General features: G+C 39.7%; 1 protein-coding gene across 1 annotated transcript in view; it reads right to left on the bottom strand.

Annotated features, from left to right (window-relative positions):
- Nucleotides 1-10322: 10322 nt before the first annotated feature.
- The window catches only part of ITGA8 (integrin subunit alpha 8), a 165374-nt gene continuing 159587 nt past the window's right edge, over nucleotides 10323-16109 (bottom strand). Inside the window, exons 29-30 of the mRNA XM_070601080.1 lie at nucleotides 15775-15897; nucleotides 10323-14071 (exon numbers count right to left, since the gene is read on the bottom strand). Of these exons, the coding sequence (XP_070457181.1) occupies nucleotides 13985-14071; nucleotides 15775-15897 (210 nt within the window). The 3' untranslated portion in view covers nucleotides 10323-13984. The remainder of the gene's footprint in view (nucleotides 14072-15774; nucleotides 15898-16109) is intronic.

Below are 16109 nucleotides of genomic sequence, written 5' to 3'. Positions count from 1 at the left end.
CCTGTGGAGCTTCTAGAGGGAAACACAGTCCTCCTAATCCTTTGATATGAGCCCAGTGAGACCCATTTCAGACTTACAACCTACAAAACTGGAAGATAATAAATTTGTGTTGTTTTAAGCTACTAACTTTGTGGTCATTTGTTATAGTAGTAATAGAAAACTAATACAGACCAGAACCCTTCCCCTATGGAGTAGATATTTGTTGATTTTCACTTGCCTCCTGCCAGCAGTATCCTGATTCTTTGAGGAACTTGCTTTTTCAACCCTTTGTCCTCGTAACTTTGGATAAAGTCAATTTCCTCCTTCGCGGTAGACGCGAGTGTGTGATTCAGACCTGACCAACTGGAACATTGCGTTTGCCTGGTCACAGTTATCGGTTAAGAGTTGGACATATCTGACTCAATAAAAAGTAAAAGATATTCTGGGAACTTTGTGAGAGAGGCTTATGGGCTTGACCCCTAGAGATGTGGGGAGGCACCTTCCTGCTATGAAGAGCCAAACACAGGACAACATGAGGAGCTCAGACCCAAGAGAGAGACAGACTGGATCCCCAGATCAAGCTGCTCTTGAATTTTTCTGTTACATGAGTCAGTAAATTCCTTTTTTGCGTAAGCCAGTTTAAATTGAATTTTCCAATTCTGTCACCAAGGTTTTAGTGAGGGGGCCTAGGAAGGTAATAGAACTCTATGTCTTCTACAGTTCACATATATACGAACTATCGATATACATATCTCATTGCATATATTTTTGTCATGAGTGTGTGTTCAGCCATTCCCAACCAGTCACTTGTCCATCTTTATAAAGGTCTGAGTTAAAGCACCCCCACTCCCAACACCAGCGGTTGTAGCTCTGTATAGACATATGGTCTGCCTGAATCTGTGTGACCGTTAGTGTCAACATTCTATCAGGAAGACTGTACCCATCATGGAATTTCGCTGTAGCAAGTCTTACTTCCGTCTGTGTGTGCTCCACATTACAATATTGTTTAGCATAGTGAAACTCTTCTCTTTATCATTTGAAAACATTAGCTATTAAAAGTTCTAAATATTGCCAGGAGGTCATTTTTCAAGTGTAAGAAATATTTTTTTAATGATTTGTCTTCACTAAAAAATTTTACTTGATTTTCTTGTGGTTTATCCATATTTAACTAATCTATTTCTTAAAAACTCACTGACCTGATTTTATACACATCACTGGCTTTATGAGTTGGGGCATATTTGTCATTAGGTTATGCAACATCAAAGAGCAGAATTTTCTCTCTGTGTGGAAGCCTTTCTTAGGAGGCTTCGTCTTAGATGTAAGGTTGTCCTCCCTTCACATGGGCAGGACCCACCAATTCAAGCGACTGTCAGGGTCGGCGGGTAATTAGTGAAGGGCGCTGAGTAGGGACGGTGGTTGACTAGACAGCCCATGTGGGTCTGGAGGGACCTGCCTCTCAGGGCCAGCTGCCTATTGCTGCAGAATTTAGACCCATTGCTGATCTTCCAGATTTTCAAACAAGGCCATAAATCTGTATCTTTACCTGAAGCTCCAAAACTTTGCATATAGGAGTCAGTTTTTTTAAAAAAATGCTTTGTGGGCCAAATGAATCCCAAACAAATAATGAAAGTCATATCCACCGGCTGCACTGTGGCTCCCAGGTGACAAGTTTGTCCTTCTAGAATATATTGATTCATCCCCTGTGTCAAAAGATGGCATTAGCCTCACTTTGATCATTAGTCCACTTGTGTTTTCTATGCTAGTGCTTCATTGTCATGTGTTTTGAAACATTTTTAACCTTGACATGGCCAATAAGTGCAAAGGCTATGATGCTGTTGAAAACCCTAGCAAGGAAAGGCACACAGTTATGATGGGAGGATGGTAGAGAAAAAAACTCACAAGAAAATGGTGAGAAAAGTACAGAAGTTGCACATACATAATGGATGAATTATTTGGGGGGAGGAAAGATTCTGAAGGAGAAAGAGAGAATCCCACGAAGTGTGAAAAGTCCATGTCCATGCAATCTTCAAAATCAGCGAGAAAAGAAGAAAAGTGATTGATAAAATAGAAAAAAATTTGAGTGTTGGCTGTAGGATTCAGCACACAAAATATATGCCTATTAACCTAACACTTTTCAGGAGAATGTTAGCAATTTGTTGAAGACCTTCAAGATGATCCACCGTGACAGTCCTGTGGATATAACTTTTGTGGCAAGCCATGGATGTGTCCACGGGGCAAGTTCCATTTGGGTGATGAGGTGGTGAAAGTGTGAATGCTTTAGCTGTTAAAGAATTTGCTGTGACATTTATAAATGTTGTCAGAGTTTTATTTACCTCACTGATTTTCAATATTGATGGAGCTGGATTTTGTTTTTATTGTGATAAAATATATATGACATAGAACTTACCATTTTTAACCATTTTTAAGTGTGCAGTTCAGTACAATCACATTGTAGTGCAACCATCACTGCCATCCATCTTCAGAACTTTTTCACCATCTCCAGCTGAAGCTCTGACCTCGTTAAACACTAGCTCCCCATTTTCCCCTCCCCCAGCCCCTGGCAAGCAACATTCTACTTTCTGTCTCTATGAATTTGACTATTCTAGGAACCTCACATCAGTGAAATCATATAATACTTGTCTGTTTGAAGCTGTTCCTTTTTACAAAAAGATTTATTCATGAAGTTGAATATTTACTGAATTGCTAATATATGCTAAACTTTGATCTATGTGTGAGAATACAGTGGTGAAAACAACAGGCCAGGTCCTCGCTATTTGGGTGGGTGGCACAAGAAAGATAATAAAGAAGTAAACATAAAACAAAGAAAATAATTTCATAGCATACTTTGAAATCACTGAATTTGAGATTCCTATTAGATGTCCAAGTGGAGATGGTGAATAGACAGGTGGATGATAGATGAGCCTGTTGGGCATGATCGAAGGTAAAGAATTAGAGTCATTGTCATAGAGAAGGTATCTAAATCTATAGGATGGCAGAGGTAATCTAGAGAGGGTATAAATATATCAAATTGGAGAGCCTAGTTGGAGTGCTACAAAGCTCCAAGATTTAGAAGTTGAGCAGTGGAGAAGGAGAGCGCAAAACAGACCAAGGAGGAATGGCCAGTGAGAAAAAAGATAGGTGGATGTGGTGATTCAAAAGCCAGCAGAAGAGAACAGTTCCAAAAGGGTGGATGGAGTGGTTCAGCTGAGCTGACTACTGCTGAGAACTGGAGATGAACCAGAGATGGCCCTTGGATTTGGCCTCAAGGAGATCATGGGGGGACCAGGCAAGTCCAGTGGAGTGAAGGAGATGTCAGCTGTGGACAGCTCTTTTGAGAGGATATGTCATGAAGGAAAGTCATGGAATGAGACATGATTCCTGAGAAGGTATTTCTCAGTAAGTGGGAGAAGTTTATGCCCAGCTTTCAAGATGCAAAGAGCCTATTCACTCTCTGTTTTGGAGGAAATGTCTCAAGAATTGCTGTCTTTGAGTTTATTAATACATCTGCTTACAGTGCGCCTCTTGAAACCTAACTCATTCGTAAATACAGAGCTTCTGTAAATGATTCTTTCTCATCAAACCTAAACAAGAGTTTAAAATATTTTGGCAATCTTTTTCCTCTAAGCAACTTGGGGCAGCAATTCGCATAGCAGGCCATGTTTCAGTGCAGACCAAATACTGTTTTATACTCAGATGGAAAGTTTCCCACTTCAAAACGATTCTATCTGCCAGAATTATTCTTTATCGTCAATGAAATGGTGCAGGTAGACAGATAAGAGAGGAAGAGGAGGGATGAAAAATTCTTGATGATTCCAACAAAGGCACGGATATTTGAGAAACACTATTGCTGGCAACACTCAAGGCCATTAATCACCATCCCTTGAGGACTTCAGCTTGGATCATCAGGTTCTAGTCCTGAAGCAAATAAAGCAAGAACAGTTCAGGCATCAAAGAGGAATAGACAAATAAAGACCTTAAGTTTTTGAACCATTTAAAGAAGGCACTCCACAAAATCTTATCAAAAACTCTAATAGTGCTCCATAATGATCTGCTGTGCATGATTTAAGAGTTTCCTCAAGACCTCCTAATTTTAGTTAACAGTATCTTCCTGGTCAATAAATTTAGGGCAAAACGTGGTTTAAGAGCATGAATAAACTGTTAAATTTTCTCTCTAAAGACACGCTGTATTCTCTCTCTCCAAATAAAACACACACCATTCAGAAACCCACGCATACTCAAGCTAAAGCAAGATGGCTCCGTGAGGGAAGCCGCCTCGTGACATCATCCCAGCTGCTTCTCCAGCCACAGAACTTAACTCTCTCCAGATGTAACCCTTCACTCCTTCTCCCTCCTCATAATTTTTGTCTTGAGTAAAACACAACTGAAGGAGAATTTTTTTTTTATCATGTGAACTCAAAAGCAGGAGACGCTGAATTGCAACTTCGGTGATAAATCCTCGGTAGAGTGTAGTTTTTCTCCTTCCTCTTGGATAGACATATAAGGGTAATGATATGATGAGGAAAAAAGAATACTTAGAGTTGGGTCAAAAGGACTAGACTGAAAAAAATACGATAATTTATATCAAAGGAAAATTTTGGTTCTAAACTAAAAAGCACAAGTTACTTTTAACAGCTCTCTCAGACAATAGTATTAAGGATGGAGAGAGAGATGGGTGTGTGCGTGCATGTGCGAGAGAGAGAGGAGGAGAGAGAGACCCTGGTTAGGCGGCTAAAACAATAACTTATGCAAAGGCTCATTCAGGTGGTGTTAATGGGATGACTTCAAGAAACAGAAACCTTGGAGGGTCATAACTGATTGGATGTGAGGAAAGAGAGGAACGTAAAGTGACACAAGAGACTCAGGCTCTGCTTCAATACAGACTAAGAGAGGAAAGGATGATGAGGCTCCGAGCCCTTTTCTCTGATACTCAATGCCTTGATGAGTGTAATGGCTGTGACCTCTATGAGGGGACAAGACTGTGATGAGGAGTGTCCAAGACATGACACCAGAGAAACACTGTGGTCACCGTGATGGGAATGTTGAATTAGACTTTCCTTCTTAAAACTTCAGATTTCCGAATCACCAAGCACAGAATGGACTCTAACTTTACATTGAAAGCGATTTGTGGGCACGATCCAAACAGCTGGAACCTATAATCTACCTTAGAGTGAGGAGTCCAATAGCATATCTGTGTGTCATCAAGAGAATGTCATTTTAATTAACCGACATATGCTTGTTCTTAGCTGGTAGAAATAAAAACAAAACACGAAATGTCATGTGTCTCTTTGTGGTATGTATTGTATGACTATATATGTTTACTTGCCTGGAGAAGTGTCTGAAGTCCAAAGGAGGATTTTTAACGATTGGGCAATTTCAGCCTTGTGGTAATACTGTCATTATAGGAACAGTTAGAAGCCCCCTTTGAAGGTGAGAACACTTCAAAGCACATGAAAGGTTGCTGACAAACTAGTTACCTTGTTTACAGTCCCATCCATATCTACCTATTATACTTGCCCATGCAAATTTTTGAAATGCTCAACGCACATGCAACATGTATATATATTACTTCATTGTACTTAAATCATGACTTGTAGCCCAAGAGGTATTTTTCCCTTTTTTTTGCATGAGAACCCTCCTATAGTGTGTATCAAGGGGAATTATTCCACAATTATCTCAAGACCTGGCATATGACTCAGTGTGGGGTAAGGGGAGTAGACGGTTGGGAGGAAGCTCTTTCCTTCTTCCAGGTCACCATGGGCCGCTCCTACCACTGGGAACCTCTGGCCATGGCCCCATCAATGGGATGCTGCTCCCTCCACACAAGCTATAGTGGGGGTGAGACTTCAGGGCATGTCAGGCTTCCCTCTACTTGTCCTGCACCTTCATCCTCCAAAGGAACTGCATAGTGTAGTGGTTGAGTGTGGACTCTGGATTCAGGCCCCTCAAGCTTGTCTTGCTCTCAAACTACTTATATTATTATATATATTACTTCTTTTCCCCTCTCTATCATACAGGGAAATGAGTTAGGAGAGATTCATTCTTATAATTGTACAGCTAACATCTTGATTAAAAAATAATGTGTATCATTTCAATGTCACATAACCTGAATTGTGTGTAAACAGACATTGATGCTAATGCAGTTAGCAGATCTCCTGGGTAGAGGATTAACCTGGAATTCTATTTTCCAGGGGTTAATCCTTCATTACCTCTGGTTTCCAAAAGATGAAAACAAAATATCAGATTAGCCTCCTAAGCAATTGTTTGAGGCTTTGGCAGGACGTTATATGAAGTCAGTTTCCCGAAATGAAACTGAGAAAGCCTAGATTTTTCGATCTGGCAAATCAAGTTTATTCTGCCATTTAGGCTTCTAAGCAGTAGCTTTTTGGTGTGAGGAAAACTACTCAAACTCTGAAATCCCTATGGTTTTGGGAATCAGCTTCGATCTTGGCAAATGACCTAAAGAATGAGTTTCTCTATCTATATATTCTGAAAATTAAAATAGCATGTGTCTAACTTTTGAGGTGTGGAAAGATGTTGAGAATGGCTCATCATGTGCATGAATCTAATGAGAGTTTGGAAAGTAGAAGAGGACAGAAGTTCTGTGGTTCTAATTCCCAACTCGGTAAACTCGGTGATGGAGTCAGCTTTGTACTTTTGTACCCAGAAACCGTGGTTATTTTTATTCTCTAGTTCTGGGAGAATTTAAAAGCAACCATCAAGGTCATGAAAAACCATTTTAACCCCATTTTCTTAAGTGGTTCCTTCTCTACTTTCAGCCTGGAATGCTGTCGGTACTCCCAAGTTGTTGGAAATGGCAGGTTGTATGGTCCTGGCCTCTGGAGTTAGGCAGACCTGGGTTTCAATCTCAGTTCTGCCACCAACTAGGGGGTAAACTGTCAAGGTGCTTGCTCTCTCTAGACCTCAATTCATCTGTCACATAGGGCTAATCCTAGACTCTGTCACATATGGTGGTGTGAGGATTAAATGAAAAATGCGTGCAAAGCACTTACCAGAGGACTCGACCCAGAGTGAAGGCGTAAAGCACTTCAATTGTTATTACCTTCATTATTCCATCTCAACTCCTTCCTACCTCTACTTCCTCCTTCTCCTAACAGTCCTTCAGATACTCACAGTCAGCTATATTTTTCCCTAGACATTCTCTTCTCCAGGTTAAACGACCTCAGGTCTCTCGACTATTCCTTATAGAAGCTTGAGGCTACTACTCTTGTTGCTCGCAGTAATGAAATAATGGCCAGTGCAGCCAATGCCTGGAGCTTGTTGGCTTGGATAGACTCCCAAAGCCGAGTGTGGGGAGAGAAGCCACTGGCCAAATACTCAATGCCTTCCACCTGGAGCAGGAGCCATCGCCACAAGTAAATGGATGGACATTCCCCTACAAGGACTGGGAAAGAAAATGGTGGGAAGGGCAGAAGAAAGGGAGAAGATTTCTTAGTGGGCTCTGACTCTGGACTATTGGCCATCCTGTGAGACCAGACCGATGTTCATGGACAGTGTCTGTGGCACTGAGGGACCAGCTGTCTTTTTTTGGCAAACTCCCTTCTACCACCAAGTGTGTGGCCTGCTGCCACACACAACATGTGCCCGGTGAATGCTCATTATCTTTGTTTGATTTTCTTGGTTCCGTCGTCTACAGTGGTAGCTGTTGTTCTCAGCTCTGGGTCATCGCAGAATTAAGCAATGCCTTCCCTGTGTTGAACAGCTGAGCTGGGAATCAAGTCCTACAGCCCAAAGAGAGGGACTTCCTTTGGCTTCCCACCAGCTCAGAGATCAGCACTCTTCAGTTTCCAACCAATGAGGAATATACTCTTTCCTATTGCAAAACTCACATTTATCCGCATTGTCCACGAGAATAAGATGATCATTTCAAGGGAAAAGAAAAGTGGAGAATGAGGATGTGGGTGGTGGCGGCGGGAAATTTCAGAGCAGAGCAGATGAGTAAATTACATGAAAAATGCAATTGTCTTGATCTTCTAATATGTGCATGAAGGCAGTAAGTAAGGGGAAAACATAAATATTTATAAATCTATTATGTACTCGGCAACACTAGTATACTACCTGAGTGAGCAGACATCAAAAGACTGATACAAAGATACTGTCTTTAAACCCTTCAGCCTACCCTTGATCCATATGTGCTTTGTAATTCTTGGAGTCTCTTGTTAAACTGTCCTATATGACAGAAACCTTTGAAGGAGGATGTTATGAGTTGAATTGTATCCTCCCAAAAAGTTATGTTGAAGTCCTAATCCCCTAATATCTCAGAATGTGACTGGATTTGGACATTGGGTCTTTACGGATGGGATCAAGTTAAAATGAGGTCCTTAGGGTGGACCCTAATCCTAATCCAAAATGCCTGGTGTCCTTATAAAAGGGGGAAAATGGACAAGGAATGCCCGATTCTACCAGAAGATACAAGAGAGGCATGGAAACCACTCCTTGCCTAGCTCCTCCAGAGGGAGCATGCCCTTGCCGCCACCTTGATTTCAGACTTCCGACCCTGACAACTGTGTGACAATAAACTTCTGTTGTTTGAAGCCATCCAGTCTGTGGTACTTTGTTTCGGCAGCCCCAGGAAACTAATTCAGCAGAGAAATATAGAGTTTTTCAAAAGTAAACATTCTTATAAAAATAAAAATCATTAACTAGGCTCTTAGCCTTCAGTCAATTAAGTGAGTGAAAGTTGAAATTTAAAATTTTAAAACTAGGGCGGTTCACTGTTACTGCTTAAAAAAAAAAAGCCACGTAAAGGTTGGATAGCAGGGCAATTTGCTAATGACTTATTTTTTTGTACAACACAGTGCACAATCAAAACAGGTAATAGCACAGAGCTATTAAGAACATTCCTACTGTGTCATATCATGGTGCCAATAGGAGTTAAATCCAAGACTTTTTATTGTCAAGAAGCACTAGTATCAGGCTACATTTCCAAGTGGATTTTGGCCAACAATCATAAATAACAGAGAACTTGCTCATAAACAATTCCAAAAGGCAGTGTGTCAGGCAGATGATATTTTGGGGGTGGGGTGGGGGAGAGTTGAACATGGCAGGCAGAGTTGTGCCTTAAGCACGCTGGCCATCCTGAACTCCCCGTTGACTTAAACATCACTGGGGGGTTGTGGTTTTACTCAACTCCCAAATGAGTCTAAAGCTTCATGAAGTTTAAACTTCTCATGCTAAAGAAATCAACCTTTTAATGTCATCAGAGTTCTGAAGGAGAAAATCTGCTGTATTTGGGGAAAAGAAATATTAGACTCTAGGGAGGTACTGTCTTTGCATTCATAGGTATCAACCAAGGGTTTTCATGTTTTAGCTCTTCCTGAGGGCACCAGGATGCTGTGTTCTATAGGGATAACCCGTGAGTACAGTGCAAATTTCACAGAGGAAGTGTGCAACTTGTAAGGGAATTCTACCTTGAACAGAATTCTGCAAGGAGTGATCCCTATCTCATTTTGCCCCTTCTAAGCACCCAAATCTCGACTCAACGTTTAGAAAGTGTTGACATAGTTTAGTGTCTACATATAAAATGGCTGGAAGTGACCAAGATATCGATAGAATTTGTTGAGAAGACTGAGCTCTCACTGCACACATCCAACTACAAAGCATTTTACTACCACAAAGGACATGGTGAGGGTTCTTTCTGCCTCACTAGGAGCATGTGCGGGCTGTAACCAGTGGGGGGGCCCAGAATGGATCTCTCCGTGTGTGCTTTGGGGAAGTCTTGCTCTACTCAGAGTCGTTCATACTGGGAAGGTGCTTTGATCTTTGGCACCAAGATTATTGAATCTTAGATTTGGTTTTGCATGTTTTCATCTAGGATACATAGGGACCTCCGGAACACTCTAAGCCTTTATATATGTCTAGGCTTCAAAGTGTGAGCAATATACAACAGGAAGTGAAGGATTCATCCTACTGCTTACTGTAGGCCACAGGAAAAGCATTCTAGGCACTAAGTTCTTCTCATTGGGATTCATGAATGCCAGACAGAGAAGTGGTAAGTATTTCATTATCTTATGGAGTACGACCAATAAATTGATCTATATTGAATAGTTGATAAATATTAGAAGTCAAAATTAAATGTGTACATTAAATGTTCTGAATTCTAGTGAAATACAAATTAGAATAAAGTAATATTTGAAAAAAATTACCGAAATATTTTAAAATACTGAGAATTATGAAGGAAATGGTATATTTAGGTTGATGTAAATTAATCGAGTGCTCTTAAGAAACAATCTTATCAAGAATGACAAAAATCTTCATATGCTTTGACAAGGCAAGCTCATTCTTGTGAAGTTCTTTCGTTGAAATAAGCAAAACGAAGCTTCATCTATGAAAATATTCAATTTAATATTATTCTCAAATATGAATCTGTGAACAATTGTTCCCAATAAGAAGGAAAGAGTTAAACAAACAGTGGTCCACTAATTGAATAGAACATTGGGTAACTATTACGATAACATCGCATGAACACTATAAGTAGGAGGATGTAAAGTCCATGTCCCCTGAAGCTTTGAAATGGAATCAGATCACAAAAGTCCATGTTGCCCATAATTGGTACTGTGCACCTATATATTCATTCATTCATTCTGGAAATGTTTGTGAGCACCAGCTGTATAATAGGTGTTGGTGCTAGGCGTAGGAGACACAAAGGTGAAGGTGTGATTCTTGTTCTCATTAAAAGTCAGTCAAGCTGGAAAACAGTCATGCAAACAAAGGAGAAACGTGTAGTAATTCACAAAACACCATCGGAATACACAAGGAACCTTTGAGTTGGTCAAAGACATATGGGAGGGCTTCAGAAAGAGGCTAAGATTTATACGCGGACAAAATTTGAAAGGCAACATAGAGAAAATAAACCAGTTGTATAAGGGTAGAAGTATTAGAAATGACTTAAACTTTTAAACATGTTTATTGAGATTTAATTCACATACCATAAAACTCACCCATTTAAAGTGTACAATTCAATGTTTTTTAGTATATTCATGGAGTTGTACAAACATGAACCACAATCTGTCGAGAACATTTTCATCCTCCCGAAGGAGTGTCATATTTTTGCTCTTTCAAATTTCTTCCAATGTTAAACGTTTTTATAATAAAGAATCAAGGTGTAAAGACAGAAGCTTTTGATGTCTGCCATTGTGGGAAAGCTTTACAATGCTTGTGAAACAAACCACAAACACGTTATCGTGTCTTTAATTTTATTAGTGACAAGGTAAATAGATACATGAAAATCTTCACAGATATCTACAAGTATTTAAATAAAATAAGAAAAGAGTTGAGTTCAGAGTGGGATTTCAGTGGCGACTAGTCCATGTCGTTTACTTATAAAAATCTCCAAGTTTATAAAACTTGATTTGCCTATTTTTCCACATCTTAAAAACCAGCTGTGAGAATTTCAAGAGGGATATCTAAAATATACACAGACTCTAAGAGAAGCTTGGCATATGATGAATTATGAAAGTGATTGGCAATGCTATGAAAAGCAGATCCACTCAGTGCATTGTTAGAATATTCTCCACGTGGACAGATACTCAAGAACTGATGACTGGAGGTTCGCCTGACCTCAGTTGTTCCTCTTCCTCCATTTGCTTCCGCATCTGAAATGGCCGAGAGGGCCGTTGCGTGTGTGACCACCATCTGTGAAAGCCTGCAGGTAGCAGTGCCCATCCCTCTAGAGGGGGACCACTTTTGGCTGAGGCTGTGAGGAAGGTGTAGTTTGCCACTGAAGCCCTCATCCCTTGCTCTGTTCTGGGTCCCAGTCTTGCTCCTGGCATCTCTAGTTTCCTCCAGGTGTCTGTACAACCTGGCTCACAGGGGCCTACATTTATCTAGCACTAAAAGTTTCAAGTTCCTTCACAAATGTTAGCTTAGCAGGCATCAGGTGCATTTTCTCAGGGACCTTTTATGACCAAAAGTCCTGAGGAGGTAATCTCGATTGGCCAAAAGTCAGGCACGATGACAAGAGTTAGGGCATCATTTGGGGAGCCGAGAGACCTGTCTGGCATTCCTCCAAGCACATCATATGGATGCCACCTCCTTGTAATACCAGTCCTTCCTAGATGACTGACACCTAAGACCCCCAGAGGCTGGTGTGGGACTCTCAAACTCTTTGAGGCACGTGCAACTCTCACCCACAGTCAGCCACACACCCTGGGAGCCAGACTTCAGTTTCTGACAGACTCGAAACTGCTACCGTGACAGGATTTAATTCACAAGCAGGAAGACTAGAACCGCACCCGTGTATCCTTCCAGATGCCTTTCATTTGGTCTCCAGTGAAGCTCTGCAGATGTGGCCAAATGGCTGGTCTCCAGGTTAAGGCATGACAGAAAATTTAGTGTCTGTGAGTTTGGCTCATCTTTCAAATAAAGTGTGATTGTTGAAATTGGGATACAAATTTTCCAACTGCTTTGTAAACTTAAGGATTTTGGTCTGCTTGTTCTATCATACTTAATATTCAGGATATTAATTAAAAATAACTAATGCCAGTGTACATATGCTTGAGATACATAGGTCTATAAAATATTGCACATAAATATAAAATCTGCTCAGCATTTCTTCATAGTAATTTTTCATTGTCATAAAAAGATTACAAAACTTTGCAGACTATATGAACTTGGCTGGTCAGTTTTACTTCAAAAATAATTGTATTACACATGGTTATGCATTATTTACAAGAGTTTTATATATCAAGTTTTGTGATGGTTAAATTCAAGATGAAGGGAAAATAGCTTAAATCAAGATTACTTTCCAAAGTTATGTACTATAAAGGTTAGCAGTAAAAATGAATAGTAAAGATGGAAAAGGCAATTCTAAATAAAATCCTTAGGAGTCCGTTTTCTAGGTTCATCTCACATCTGCATAATTTTGTATTTCCTCCCTATTTATGTTTAACATGTCTTCTCAGTGTATGTAAGTTTGAGGTATAGTAGAGAAAATAGGTATTTAAAGCCAAGCTAAATATTGGTGTTGCTTCTTATAGATATTAAAAATGATATGTTTACCCATATTGTTAAATTGCCTCTTTATTAATGAACTTGAGAAATTTTATCATCACTTTTAAACACCCCACAGGGTCAAGAGTACCTTAAAATTTGTGTATTGCTAATTAAGCCAATGGAAAGATTTTTTTAATAAAAGGAAATATAAATGTAACTTTTTGCAAAGCTAAATTAAGCAGATGTGAGACCCTGGAAAGTGTGAATAAAAGTAATTTCAGGTAGAAGGCAGCAAGGTATTAAGTGAAACTGTCTCCTAATACCAATTTGCCTTGCCTTAACACTGTTGAAGTCCTGAAGAAACTGTTAAATGATCTATTCTGCACAAAATGGTTATCTTAGAAGGAAAGTTAGTGAGTGATTTTGAAAACCAGCTAACCAAATCTTAATTTCCAAATCCTCTAGATGACCAGAATGTCAGCCTAGAGAAATGGAAAATAAATAAATAAACTGTTATCCTCACTTACAAGATTATCTTTGTCGTTTCAAAAGTACTTTCACAGTACCAACAACATATGCTTGTCTCCCTGAGCCAGAACGTCAATAGAAATGTTTCTTTTTCATAGGGAGGTGTCAAATACTCCACTGGATACAGTAGTGTTGGAAGGTTCGGTCCTAGTTCACCTTCTAAATTCTATTGTAATTCAGACATTTCGTCTTTGCGATCTAAGTTGGATTGACCTGGAAAGAAACCTCAGCTCTCATACTCATTTCAGAGTGCATGCCAAATTCAGAATGACTTGAGCAAAAGAAATCTTCCATGATCGTCGATTGTTTCTACAGTGTGGAGGATGTTTCCTTTCCCAAGTTCCCAGGGTCACTGGTGTCCATGGCAACTTCTCCAAAGTGTGGCGGAGATGAGGTGATATTTTGGGGGGCCCTTCCATTTCCTGGGATGCTGGTAAGTATAGGAAAACCCTTATTTAACCCTTAAGCTCCTCCTTGTCTTTGTATAGTAGCAGTGTTTGAGTTTTTGGGTCACTGGTTTTCCCTTTCATGCATCAGGGGTTTTCTCATTTGTCAGTTGTTCTCTGTCATTCATATCATCTTGGGGCGGTCTTGCTCTGTCAAAGAATCCACACTATGAAAAAGGAAAACAGGCCATAAAATCAAGTCATTCTGGGAATTTGCGAAACCTCTCTTTCTAAGAATTTTCACTTTATATATTTGCTAAGGAGCTCTCTGAATATAATCTGCCGAATTTTCCAAATTAGGAGGTGAAGGCAGAGTGTTCTTTGCCTGCAGAGAGGAATTCATTGCATAGGGCAGAATGTCTGGCTCCTTCCTCCTGCCATGTCACGGTAGTGGGAGAATGTCTCTGTTTTATACAAACCACTTATGGACCTTGCATATTTTCCTGGGATTACAGCAACACGGCCCAAGGGGTGCCTCTCTGCCTTTCTGCATGTTTTCTGGAGCCAGCAGCAGTGTTAACAGCTGACCAGGGAAGGGAGATTCTCCCCTGAAGTGTACTGGAGGCTCACTCTGGATGGATTATAGGAAGAAGTGAGGAGAGGATGCTTGCATATTCCTCTGCACTTGATAGAACATACGGTATATAGAGGAAAATTAGATTGGTCATTCATTTCAATCCAAGAACATCTTAGTAACTTTCCAAAGATCAACCAGCAACTCAGGGCAGAGGTGATCAGAGAATCTCCATCCTTCTGAATTTCAAAGTAGTATTTGGTTTAGGAGAATATATCTTTTCCTGGAATCCTGGAACCTAAATTCTTATTTATTGTTTCTTAAGTTGGATGGCTTAGAACTATCAAGTCGTCTTTCTTTCCTAGTGCAATAATCTGTCAATTGGCACATATCATTGCCTCACTTATGGAAATAAAGTTACTATAAATGACAGAATAACACAAGTCTCTAAAGGTAGAATACACAGGAGACTATGTGGGCTCAGGATGGCACAAAACAGCTGATAATGATCGGGAAAGCCATTATTTAACTTACAAGGCAAGGTTTTCTCAGTTTATTAAGCATGCTGTGCATTGTTTTAAAATAAAAATACACTATGATTTTCGAGAACCACAACAATAGTGGTTAACTAAGATGTGACTGGATTAATTACTCTTATAGTCACATAAGTGTGACATCGTCTCTATTTCGGAATGGAAAGCTCTGTGAAATTTGGCAGTCATGTTGGTTTGGGGACCAGAAATTAACCCCTATTCTAGAATTTTAGAACAAACTTCAGTAAAACACATCAAAAAGTAAGTTAAAGCTTCCTAATGAAGACAGACTAATTAGCAAGACTAAAAAACAAGTCCAAGAATATTATAACATGCATGATCTATTTGGTCTAATTGATAGTCCAAGTGAAAAAATCAGAATTGACCTGTAGTAATTGCGTCTGTGTAGAGTTTGTAAAGAAAATTCTCAAAGAATTGATGATAGAACCAGGTCAATAAAAAGCTTAAGATCTTGGTTAATTAAACAAGAAAAAGAAGTCTTCATAATAACGTTATCACTCCAACCATACTGGAGAGATCACAGGTCTTAGTTAATAAAATCTAAGTCTTTACATATTTGTTTACAAGAAAATCCAAGATGAAAGCAACATTAAACACTCTCAGTCTTCTTAAATGTCAGCTACACAAGCACATAGAGTTTGCCAAAGCAAACAAGACATAATTTTCCCTTTATGTCCTTTAGACTGTTAAAAATTCCTAAATCATGCCTCTAGCATTGTCTTTTGAAATTCCTTGGTATATCCTTCTAAATTTCCTCAGCGGCCTCTCCACTCAAAAGGAAAAAGAAAAGAAAGAAACTTACCTTCCATAAAGCTAAGGTCAAAATGGCCAGAACCAACAATCCAAGAAGTATTGCTAGTATTATTACCCATAACGGGATGGAGAAGGAAACATTTGGGGTTGCCCAAATAACTGATGTCTTAATCTGAAACGGAAAAGAAAGCAAATGAGCTGTACTTTGAAAACCATTTGGCGAAATAAAGCAGTAATTACCAATATAACACTGGGGGGTAGTTCTGAAAGGATCCATATAATAATTGAAGTCATCCCAGGGGAGATTGGAGGGGGTTACAGCACTTGGACATGGAGTCTTAAAAAGCAGCATATTCCCAGGTGGAAAGTCTAGTTGGAAGTTGG

Source organism: Equus przewalskii, chromosome 30 (assembly GCF_037783145.1).
Source record: "Equus przewalskii isolate Varuska chromosome 30, EquPr2, whole genome shotgun sequence".
Lineage (NCBI taxonomy): Eukaryota > Metazoa > Chordata > Mammalia > Perissodactyla > Equidae > Equus > Equus przewalskii.
The sequence above is the reverse complement of the archived record's forward strand: the minus strand, read 5'-3'. Positions and strand labels throughout refer to the sequence as shown.